Here is a 12,686-nt window from a genome sequence, read left to right as displayed (position 1 = left end):
GTCAAAATTAGGCGGAAATTAAGGATGGAAAGAAATTGTTGCCAAATCTATCCTATTAATTGAGGAATTCGAATTTACCATCTTTCCCATTACCCGGAGGATACTTATGACCAATTATAAATCCTTTTCAAGCCTTTATATACCCCATAACTTAATTCTTAATATTCATTTCAAAGCCTCCAATCCTCTCCTTCTTTATACTTCTTCCATCCCATATTCCACATATTATTCTTCCATCTTCCATTGGAACGGAGCTCTGCAGATCCAGGCAAGAAAAGACTGAAAACTGCATAATTCAACATTGGGTTTTGTTTTGTTTTTCTTCATGTCTAGTACTTTTTGTTGTTTTACTTGTCTATGAGTATTAAACATCTTTTGTAGAATTTTTTGTAAACATGCTATGATTTTGAGTTATTTATTCATTTGTTTTTCCTTGTTAGCTCTTGTAGTTATTTCAATTTCTCTTGTGCTTATACATTTGTTTACTGACCATCTTATAAATGCATGTGGATTTTACTACAATACTCGGGAGATGAGTAGTTTAATTTGAAAGAAGAGAAGTTGACGTCTTTGCCAATATAGTCAGGAGATTTGAGTCTTTGAATGAAGCAAATTTATCTTTGGAGCATTTAGGAGTTGTTGCCTTAGTTCTAGGAAGGACACTTCGGTTCTAGGTAGCAATCTACAAATTGTATGCTTCGGGAGAAGATATAGTTTTACATCTGTGATAGATTAGTAACTCTAAAGACCGTAATTCAAGGAAGTCTTTTGGATATTATCTTTTGATTGTGGTTCCTAAAATTCTACATTCCTTTGCCTACTTTGTATCATTTGTTATTTATCTTTTTATGTTTTCTGTTATTTGTTTATTTTTCTTCTGTCTAGTTTAATTAATCCAGAACCTGTTGTGTCTCTAGATAGTTTATGACACTTAGTATATAATAGACAGTTGCAATCTTATTCCTTGTGTTCGATATCCCGGTACTGACTTTTAGCTATACTAGATCTATCTTGTATACTTGCAAGTATTTTTAGTGCTAATAAATAGTGCATCACCCTCTTTTTAATACGGTAAATTCATTTTTCACTAACAATACTTTAATTATTTTTTCTCTATTTTTTTTAATTTCACCAATTTTTTTATTAAAATTCATTCTATATACAATATAGACTATACTTTTGGATGTAAATAGTACTTTTTCCATGCTAAGGTAGTTGAGTCGCACAATATTTCTTTTGGGTTGTCTCAACAGTGCCGGATTTAGGGCGCGGGAGGGATAAGTCACCCCCTCCTGACCATTCGGAGAGCATAATATCTTCTAGAGTCTAGCTGAAAATAGCATATCCGTCCCCTCCGTGTGTAGAAATATACTGTTTTCAATCCATGTTGCTCCTTCTATCCACAAAAAACAGTATTCCCTCCATCCCACAATAATATGCACTCTTTCTTCTTTTGTCTGTCTCACAAGAATATGCACTTTCTAATTTAGAAATTACTTTCTCTCTAATGAGGTGGGACTCATTCTCCACTAACAATACTTTAATTATTTTTTCTCTCTCTTACTTTAATAATTTTACATTAAAACTTGTGCCGAACCCAAAGTGAATATTCTTTGGAGCCAGAGGGAGTATCATTTGTGGACGGCATGAGTTTTAACGAGAAATTGGTAAAGTATGAGAGATGAGGAGAAAAAGTGGATAAAGTAAGAGAGATAAGGAGAAAAAGTGGGAAAAGTATGAGAGAGAAACTTTCAATTTTTAGAAATGAGACTATTTTTTAGGGACATCCCAAAATGGCAAAATGAAACTATTTTTCGTGAACCTAGGGAGTACATAAATTATGTAGTCCAATGATTTAACTTTTTAATATTTCAACTAAGAGGTTATGGTTCAATCCTCAATGAGAATATATTTTTTCTTTTTTTTTGTCTATTCTCTATTTTACCAATTCATAATTCTTTTTATTATCGATAAATCTAAATATTTACTATTTTACCTATATTAATTTTGTATTTTTAATTATAATTTATTTTATTTTATTTTATGTTTTATTTATTTTGAAAATTTTAATTATTTATTCCAGTAAACATATTTGTTTAATATTTAAAATAATTTTTTATTTGTTTAAATTAAGACGTTTCTCTCACTTATTATGTCTTTTACGAAACTCACCAATGAATTAAAAAAATGAATTGTTTACAATTGTAAAATCTTCAATTTCTTGTAATGTAATGAGGAATGATAACTGATAAGTATTTAGGCATTTTATTCGAACTCAATAATTATAACAAAAAAATCAATCAATTCATATATATGTCTTTTATGAATACTGCGTACGTACAAGCTAATGCATCTCATTAAAAAATTAAACATAATATTATTTTGTTGGTTATATTTTATTTTAAATTGAAAATAAAATTGAAGTATAATATTAATTTTTTCTACGCGAAATTTTTAATATTCTTCTAAACATGTACTACAAGTGATTAGTTCAACTTTAAAGGGAAAAAGAGAAAAATATTTATTTTTACAAATTAAAATATTAAATTATACCATGTATCTCGACTAAGATGACATATTTCTTTGTGGGTATGAGATTTTATAAATTTTTTGGTTAACATGTTTAATTGAAGAAAGAAAATGTGGGTACGGGTATTAAATGGAAATTGAGCAGAAAAAAGTGGTTGAATGATTTAATTAGAAAGAGAAAGTTTCTAAAAATATAAATGTGTCATCTTATTTGGGACAAACTGAAAAGGAAAATGTGTTATCTTAACTGAGACAGAGGGATTAGTATTTAATATTTCACACCTCCATTTTTTAGTTCTGGATTCGTCACTGCGTCTCAAGATAGTTAAGTTGTACTCCATTCGTCCACAAACCAATATCTACATTTATCATTTCGGTCCATCAATGAAATAATGTAGTACATTTTTTCTTTTTTCCATTATTGATAAATAGACACAATTTCCATTAACTCATTACATTCATATTTTATTACAAACTAAGACATAAAATCGAGACCGGCATTCCATTCACTTTACTTGATATTTATTAAAATTCACATTGTTTGACTTTGTTAGAAAATTAGGAGGAAAAAGTGAGTGGAATGTAAGTCACACATTTATCTATTAGTTTTGTAATAATTGTGAGTAAAATAAGTTATTGCAATATGAGATCAAATTACTAAATATAATAAAAGTGAAATGAGAAAATTATATTTTCGCGATGGATCACACATTCCACTAACTTATTCTCAATCACATTTTATTACTTCTTCCGTCCCACTCTAAGTGACACATTTTCCTTTTCGGGATGTCCCACTCTAAATGACACATTTCTAAAAAAGTCAACATCACTATCTCTACTCTTTCCCTATCTCTTACTTTATTCTCTCAACTCAACTCATAAATAACACAACATAAAATCCTGTGCCGAAAAGGAAATGCTCCACTTAGAGTGCGACGAAGGGAGTATAAGTTACATATTTTAAAACTCCGACTGAGTCTACTTGGGCCAAGTATGGGCACAGAGGGAGTAAAATGCGCGTCCACTTTCAATTACATATTTTATGTAGTTCTTTTTATGTTTAATGTTTATAACTCGTTGCACTTGATTATTCCTGAACTTTTGTTCGACTAATTGATCGTTACCATGATTATTGTCAATCTCTAATCGGTGATTGCTTTGATTTTTTTTAAATAAACTTCTATATAAAGGAGGAAATTACAAATGAGGTAAAGAGGGCTCGAACTCGGCACCTCTAGACACGGTGATAGCTTTGATTGATTTATCTTTATGTGTTCATACTGTTGGGGTTTGATGCTCTTTGCACAGCGGGAGACTTGTACAAAATAAATAAATCAGATAAGGATCTATTTGACCGATTATGAGATTAATCAGTTCACATGTTAAACACATAATTGCATGCTAGAACGCAAATAATTCATGCTTAAGGAATGTAAATCCTAAAACATGATTTCTACGGGTTAGAGTTACCGATTTAATTCTCCAAAGAATCGTCGATTGCTCGCGCCTTCTCCACGTGATGATCTTCAATACTAGACCACAGATCTTCTGAGTGTAGAGAGGAGAGGGACGAAATTTTCTAAAAATTAATTGTGTATTTTATGTCTCATTTATTCTCCTATTTATATTAAGTTAATATTAGGCTCAGTCAGGGATCTATGGAAGGTTTTGGATATGGTCTCACCCAATTAGCTTTTTACTAATTAAATTGAATCCACAATTTAATACAAGTTTATATTGAAATATTATTAGCAGCCACTACAGAAATAATATTACCCTGCCCATCTAAATCCGAAATTACAAGTAATCCGGGTTTCCGTTTTGTTTATTGTTTATTTTCCGCGCTTAAGATATAAATGTCCATTAATTAATTAAAGTCTGCTATGGACATCTTATTAATTCCAATAGTGGACTTAGCAAGAAACATTTATTTATTATTCATGGAATAGTTAAATTACAACTGGCCAATTTCTGAATAATAAAACCTTGTTCGAGCTCCTCTTGAGGACATTATTAGGTTGCGAAAAACTCGCACCATTTGATAAGTCAAAGTAGTGCATAATCAATACCGTATGCTCAATGCTAACGTATCTAGATTAAGAAATAGTTATTTATCAAGACCTCGTCTTTTAGTAGATAGCATAAAGACACATCTTACTGTTAGATCCATTCAGTGCTATACCACACCAACGTCACCTTATTTCAGTAAGGCTTAGAAAATAATCGGACTGACATTGCAGCCTTTCGCGATAGCTAGCCAAAGCCTATTTAGGTTGTGAAATTCTTATTTCTCTTTTGCAAAGCATTGCATAGAACCGACTGTGTTACCTTAAAGTGGACGTCGCCCACAACCAGTCTACTAAGCAGAAGACTGAGGCTTTGTTTGCTTCTTATACATTTAAATGTTTGTAAAACATCTTATAAATGCACAAGCAAACACAATGTAATAATATACTGATTCTATTCGTGCGAAACTGCTCGAATAATATTGAATTGAGTTAAAAGTGGATTGTAGAGTTTTTCGTATACAAGCAAGATTCTGTTCGCGCAAACTTGCTCGACACATGCTTTTCAGTATACAAAACCTAACAAATACAAGAATTGTAACATGAGTATTGATGCATGATGTGGAGCAATCGTTGTAAACCTGAGTCGGATAAACGTAGAACTAATTATAATAACTAAAGAGTTAGTGAAATCATTATCCTTGAAATTTCACAAAATGCGTAGTACTATTATTTCTTAGTGGATTCGCCACTGGTGGCGGGAGCTTCAAATTGCTAGTGACGCCGGTTTTTGGGAAATTAAAATTGGGTGTTTTGGGTAAAAAATTGGGTGTTTTGAGCTCCAACCATTACACTAAACTCAAACCCATTTTGGTGCAATTGTCACACTAAATATTGATTTTATTCCAATCATTTACATTAAATTCAAACCAAAAAGAATATTCCCCACCCATTTACTTTTTATTCTTTCCAATCATACCTATATATTTTATCTAAATTACACACTAACCCATGACACTTTGTCAACAACTTAAATTAAATTTAATAATATAATAAGATTTATTAATTAATATAATTATGTAAGAAATCTATTATTTATTAAATAATAAATTACATAATTTTAAAATATATTTATTTAACTAATGAATATGTACGTGAGTATTAATTCAACTAATAAACCAATAGTCTTCCACAAATATTTATATTTACGTGTCTACATATGAGGTATTAATTTAACTAATAAAAATTGGATTCTGTATTTGGGAGCAAAACATCGTCTGTTTGTTTAGTAAAAAATAGATAAACTTTTTTCATATATTGAATAATATTAACTTTTACTAATATGGATCAATCCACTAATTAATAACTAATTAAATATTAATAGAACTAAATTAGGTTATTGTTTCATATCTTCGTCTTCTTCATGCCGCTGCCTTCTTTTTGTAAGTATTTCTATTCTTTCTATAAATTTTTCTGTCTCGTAATTTAATTTCTCTTCCTTCCCTTCTTCTATTTGATAAATATAAGTTTATTTGAATTTGAATGCAATAAATCAAAATTTAATAAGTATTTTTGGTATACTTTTAGTGAAAACCTAAAGCTAGGTATTTTTTTTTCAAATACTTATAACGAGATTTGTTTGCTGTACTATTGGAGGTATTATTATACTACATTTTAAATTTTACAGTACTGTTGGAGATGGTCTTAATAGGGATAGAATGGTCTCATAATTGAAACAAACAATCTACATTGCAATTTTATGGATACATTAAATACTACTCCCCCGTCCCATAATAGATGTCACACTTTCCTTTTTAGTTTGTCCCACAAAAGATATCACATTTCCTTTGTTTTTGGATAAAGCTCCTTCTCACATTAATATAAATATACTATTTTCTCTCTCCACTTAACACACAAAACAACTTCACCTAAAATCTGTGTCCATCCCCAAGTGTGCCATCTACTATATAGGATAGAGGGAGTACCAAACACTGTATTGTGACCCAAAATCCTAACCACAAAAGTGTGAAAACCATAGTAACCATAAAACCTTGTTAGTGACTAAGAGCATCTCCAAGGGGAGAGGTAAATGGAAAGGTAAACTCTTATAATTATAATATTTACATTTTTAAAAAAAATCATTCTCCAATGGGAAATGTATTTGAGAAAATAATATATCTTTTCTCATTTTGAAGAGGTATCTTTACATCTCCATTAATGGAGAGGTAAAATCTTATTACTACCATATTTGTCTTCATTTCATGAAAAATTATTCTCCAAGGGAGAACGAATTTGAGAAGGTATTACACTTTATGTTTTTTAATGCATTTTGTACTATTATTTAAAAAAAAATTATTTAGAATATCCTATTCATTTGGAATGTGTTACTTTTTGAAATGTATATTTAACTTTTTGAGAAGGTAAATATATGATATACTTCTTTCATTTATCTTTTTTTGTTGGAGATGCTCTAATGGTGTACCAAGAGCCCCCCTAAACAAATACTCCTAATTCTGCAATTAAATGTCTCATTTAACTTTTTTCGTCCGTCCACCAATAAATGTCCCATTTTACTTTACTATATTTGGTAATTGGCCCCATTCTATTAACTCATTTCCTCAAATTTTATTATAAAACTAATATATAAAAGTAGGACTCACATTTCATTAACTTCTTATATCCACTTTTCTTTACAAAATCAAACAATTTCATAAAATCCGAGCTGGTCAAATATGGAATATTTATTCATGGACGAAGGGGTAGTAATTCACTAAGAGCATCTCCAATGGCGGACGTCCGGTCGGACATCCGCGACGGGCGACCGGGACTTCCGCCATTGTAACGAAGCAACTCGGATACGGACGTCCCGTAAGGACGTCGGATGTCCTCTGACGTCCGGGCGACGGGCGGGCGGACGTCCGCCATTGTGGCGTGGGTCGGACGTCCGGGTCGGACATCCGGTATTAATTAATTAATTATTTTTTAAAACTCTATATTCGTGTTGAAATTTTATTTCCGTAAACGTAAATTGCTTTATTTGTGAATTTGTGATTTTTTTTATTGCGGGAAGTCCTAGTGGGAAGGGCGATGGAAAGAGCGGATTGTGCAGGGAAGTCCTAGTGACGTGGCAGTGGGATGGAAAGTCCTAATGACGTGGCAGAAGGTGTTTTTGGGAAGTTCTAGTGGATGTCCGAGTGGGACATCCGTGCATCGGAGATGCTCTAACCGTCGCCAATAAAAGCGCGTCGTGTTGACGAGCAACGGAAAGTTTCTCTGATGAGCAAAGCACGCGCCGTCACTCGCGTATGACGTGGCATCCTAACAGTAGCTGTGGCGGCATGCGCGCGTGATAAATAAGCAGCGTGTGGTTCGATGGCAACCACTCGCAGAGCGTTTTAGAGAGAGAAAGCAAAAATAAGGAAAGATTACTGGAGAGAGAAAGCGAGTGGGAGTTCGGATCGAAGAACAGAAAGCACGAGAGAGAGTTCCCTCCTTCTTCGTCTCTCCCAAACCCTAATTTCCCTAATTTATGTTTTCGCTTGTCTTATCAATTTTTCTTTCCACACTCATTTCTGCTTAATTTTATCCATTTTCGAATCTTTCTTCATCCTTTTGGGGGTATTGTTTATTGTTCTGAAATTCGGATCTGTGTGAAATTCCGTGGTTTTAATTTAATTTTGCAACTGTCTTCATTTCTGTTCGTTATTCCTTATACTTTGGGTCTGGGCGTTTGTTCTGCGACTCTAGGGTTCTTTAAACCCTAGATCTTTTTTTCGATTTTGCTTATTCTAGGGTTCTTGAGTCTCGATTTGGGAGAAAGGGTATTTTATTAAGGAATTGGGGATTACATGTATGGCTTCAGGGACTTTAGGGGATTTCAATGATGATTTGAATTGGAGAGGGAAGTGTCGATGGACAGAGAACAGTAAAGTTTATACGCGGAAGAGCCACAAGAAAGCCCTTACCCCCTCAACAAATCAGGCTTCAACAAGCGCTCAAGTTACCGCTGCCGATGCTGAGGAGCAGGCCACAGTCCCTTGTTCGACAGCCACACCCAATGGGACTGCAGATTTTTGTGCTTCTGAGGTAGTTGTAAGGTCGGAGGATGTAGATTCTTGCCAAAATCAATCCGAGCAAGAACAGAGTCGATCATTGGACAAAAAGACAGATTCTTCAGGCCAGGTACTGCTGCTAGAAGAGAATGAAAGTCAACACGTAGCGGAGAATGGTTGTCAAACTGGTGATAGGCTTAAAGAAGGTCGACGTACTCAAAGTCCAGAGCTTGCGGATCAAGATAAAACCCCTTCAGCTGATGGTGAGAAGGAGTTAGTGCCATCACTGTTAAGTGAAAATGATCATCCTAATTTTCATGTTCCGCAAGCCAATGGCCTCACTAAGGTCAATGGATCTTTGGAATCACCTGAAGTGGCCAAAGAGCAGCAACTCGTTGGGAATGAGGCACGGGATGATGAAGAAATGAGGCCTGCTTCACCTCAAGCTTCTGAAGGTAATGTTCAGGGTAATCTCAATGGAGTTGTGGTGCCACTGGTGGTATCTAATGTCGATGATAGGATTATATTTAATTTATGTAAAGCGACACCAAAGAATGAGATAAAGGTTCTTAGGAAGAATCTAGAGCACGAGCTTGATCAGGTTAGGAGGCTAGTTAAACAGTTTGAATCCAAAGAGAACCAGCTTGCTTTACATAATAACCAGACCAGCAACAGTAACCTTAGTAATAAAGGTAATTATGTCGATGCTGAAGGTGCAAATGCTGGTGACTATGTTCAGTCTCAAGCCCTGCATGCCCGAAGTAATGTGGTTGACCGAAGGTTGTTGTTGAGGGTGAACACAGAGATGGGTGCAATGGGGCACAAAGAAATGAGACCTATCGGATTAGCAAGGGTCAATTCAGATATGGGTGCTGCACGGAATCTAGAACCTCGGGTGTATAGTAGGCAATTCAGTGTGGCAGTAATAGATAATAGGTCCAATGAGTTTATTGAGAAGGAGAAACGTACCCCGAAGGCGAATCAGTATTACAGAAATTCAGAGTTTCTTTTGGGAAAAGATAGACTGCCTTCTGAAAGTAATAAGAGATTGAAAACAAATAATAGGAGGAAACGCAGCGGAGAACAAGAACATGCCATGGGATTTGGCTTTGGGTTTGATAAGAACAGGAATCAGGTTTTGAAGAACTGTAGCAGCCTACTTCAGCGGTTGATGAAGCACAAGTTTAGTTGGGTTTTCAATGAGCCCGTGAATGCCAAGCAACTTGGATTGGTTGATTACCATGATGTCATTAAGCATCCTATGGACTTGGGTACCATTAAGACTAGATTGTCACAGAATTTTTACAAGTCTCCAAGGGAGTTTGCTGACGATGTACGACTAGTTTTTCGCAATGCCATGACTTACAATCCGAAGGGGCAGGACGTTCACCTTATGGCAGAACAATTGTCACAGATTTTTGAGGAGAGGTGGGCCATTATAGACTCTCAGTACAATTCTTATTGGAAATATCCAGAATATCAGGAGGGGGGATTACCCACACCCTCTTCTAGAAAGGGTGTGCCATATTCTCATTTTGGCCCTGCTTCAGTTCCAGTCTCTGCGCCTGCTGCTTCAGTTCTGTTGTATGACTCTGTTGCTCCGGGAAGAACTTCTGAGAGGCCTGAGCCAGTGACACCATTCATGGCTGTTGATCGAAAAATTCATCGACCTCATGTTGGCAGGACTCCTGTTCCCAAAAAACCTAAAGCAAAAGATCCTAATAAAAGGGACATGACTTATGAGGAGAAGCAAAGACTCAGCACCAACCTACAGGGCTTGCCTCATGAGAAGCTTGATGCTATTATTCAGATCATTAACAAGAGAAATACTGCTCTTTCTCAAAATGATGATGAGATTGAGGTTGAGATTGATAGTGTCGATGCAGAGACTCTCTGGGAGCTGGACAGATTTGTGACTAATTACAAAAAGAGTTTGAGCAAAAATAAAAGGAAAGCAGAACTCGCTCTTCAAGCAAGAACCATGGGGAATCGGAATGCCTCGTTGGTGGTAAGAGGACGGGCTTTCTTTTCTTGATTGCATAACAATGTGAATGAATTCTTCTGCCTGATCCTAATCATGTGTGTTGAACCAAATTGCAGAACTCAACTCCTGCATTGGCAATCCAGATGGAAAGTAGAACAGGTATTATGAACTTTTTCATTCAGGAATTCGAGGTTTCTCTTTATGGACTCTTGGAGGCTTAAATCTGACATTTGTTTTCCCTTACTTTCCCCCCCTTTTTCTTTCCAAAGCTTTAAAAAACTGTGTCACTCTTGTAGATGATGACAAAGAGGGTCAAAACAGGAGTAGGACCAGCAGTTCTAGCAGTTCTAGCAGTGATTCTGGGTCGAGTTCAAGTGGTACATTTTTACTTTCTAATCCTTACTGTTCTAGGTTGATTTCGTCAGTCTGTTGTATATGATTTTCACTGTTTGTGCGATCATTTGCAGATTCTGATAGCGACAGTTCCTCTGGGGATGGATCCGATGCTGAGCATTTGCCTAAGACATGAAGAATCTTTCTGACTGAGGTATAAAAAGATTTCTGCTTGGTACTAGGTTTGTTGGTTAGTTATTTTCATATTTTGCTTTTTTGTTATCATTTTCCCACAAGCTGTCACTGATCATCATTTAAAAATAATTAAATCCTCCTTGATTGAGCTTTGAATTTAAGGTCCACTTAGATCTGACTCACAATGTGATATCTAACTAATCATTATGAGGAGTATATAACTAACGATTATGAGAAATGTTTTATCATGCTGAAAGTGGTAGTCTATAAACTGTGTTCTGGTGTACGTAATTTCAAAACTGATGTGAAAGTTTTCGAGTTCTGAAATTTTGCTATAAACTGTATTGTGAAGCTTGTTAAGACAAATCTGTTCCCCTAAATCTATGACTTGTGTCTGAGGGTATATTTGTTTTATTGGTTGCATAGATATCTTCTTTCATGTAGGTGTGAACCTGATTATCCCCTAAGGAAGTATACTCGGTCCCGTCAGTATTTGATTATTTTTGTTGAGACAGTAAGCTTGAGAAATTTGAATCCTTTGATTGAATGTGTCAAAACTGACAATTTTTTGTCTGTATGGATATGAAACCTCAGCTATGGATTTTTGTTGTTTAATGTAGTGAGGAAATATGTTTCTAGGTGCTCTTGTGGCCAGGGAAATGTCAATTTTGTTTCATGGATTGTGCTGTTAGAGTTTGTGGGCTGATCCTGATTGTGTTTTTTCCCATATCTTAGTATTTTACATGAGCATTTGTCCTTTTTGATCAAATGTTGGGTTTGTGCTATGCTGAGTTTGACTTGATTTTCAGAATTTGCAGGTGATGCTTGTTGGAGTAGGGGTAAAATTCTTGTGATTGGGTTCTGCTGATGGCAGCCCGGGATCTATGTTGAAAATACGTAATGGAAGACTGTATTATTAAATGATGATATCAACCGATTTTCGATGGTAAGGAACTTGTGATAGGATTTTAGTTGATAATTTGACTAGTAACAAAGGGGCTCAGAGCCAAGATTGAATAGGAGATTTAGTAAGCTGTATTATGGTGTTTTTGCAAATTGTATTACAATAGCTGTATATAGCTTTCAGGCTTAGGAGTGCTGTTAATTTTGTTTTTAGGCCAATGGTTTGGATTTCAAGCTGGTTAATAACTTTCGCTAGTCCAGTTATCCGTGAATAAGCAATCTTCCAATTTACATTTTTGCTGCATTTCAAAATACCATTTCCAAGTCATAATTTGTGAGACGAGAGATAAAAGAGAAGAATCAGAAATAGAAAAAACAAAGGGAGGAGAGGATTGTGCAGATAATTTTTTTATTGCGAAAATAGTATTTCTTTTGTCCTATAAAAGATGGTACTGACATAGAAGATGTTTTTTTTATGTTAAGTGCAAATAGAAAATATTATATTTATATTAATATGTAAACAACTTTTACTAAAAAGGAAATGTGATATAGGGTTTAGGTGATATCTTTTGTGAGAAATTTTAATATTAGTATAATCTTCATTAGATGGATTTTAGTGTTTTACTAGTTGAGTAATCAATTTCAGTTTTGAAGGGGTTGACAGCGGAAGCGTGAATAAATCAG

At 34.6% G+C, this 12,686-nt stretch overlaps 1 protein-coding gene across 3 annotated transcripts; it reads left to right on the top strand.

Annotated features, from left to right (window-relative positions):
* The first annotated feature begins 7,915 nt into the window (after positions 1-7,915).
* On the top strand, positions 7,916-12,277 carry LOC121784727 (transcription factor GTE4-like). Of its 3 annotated transcripts, none has more exons than XM_042182942.1 (5): positions 7,916-10,595; positions 10,688-10,730; positions 10,868-10,948; positions 11,039-11,118; positions 11,909-12,277. In XM_042182942.1, the coding sequence occupies exons 1-4, from the start codon at positions 8,388-8,390 to the stop codon at positions 11,098-11,100; spliced, it is 2,394 nt and encodes a 797-aa protein (XP_042038876.1). In that variant the 5' UTR covers positions 7,916-8,387; the 3' UTR covers positions 11,101-11,118; positions 11,909-12,277. The 3 variants fall into 3 exon arrangements, with proteins under 3 accessions (XP_042038876.1, XP_042038875.1, XP_042038874.1); XM_042182941.1 differs by having other exon boundaries at positions 10,841-10,948; positions 11,918-12,277; XM_042182940.1 differs by having other exon boundaries at positions 10,841-10,948.
* Positions 12,278-12,686: the final 409 nt, after the last annotated feature.

Source organism: Salvia splendens, chromosome 21, assembly GCF_004379255.2.
Source record: "Salvia splendens isolate huo1 chromosome 21, SspV2, whole genome shotgun sequence".
Classification (NCBI taxonomy): Eukaryota; Viridiplantae; Streptophyta; class Magnoliopsida; order Lamiales; family Lamiaceae; genus Salvia; species Salvia splendens.
Note: the sequence above shows the minus strand (reverse complement) of the source record. Positions and strands in the feature narration are given on the sequence as shown.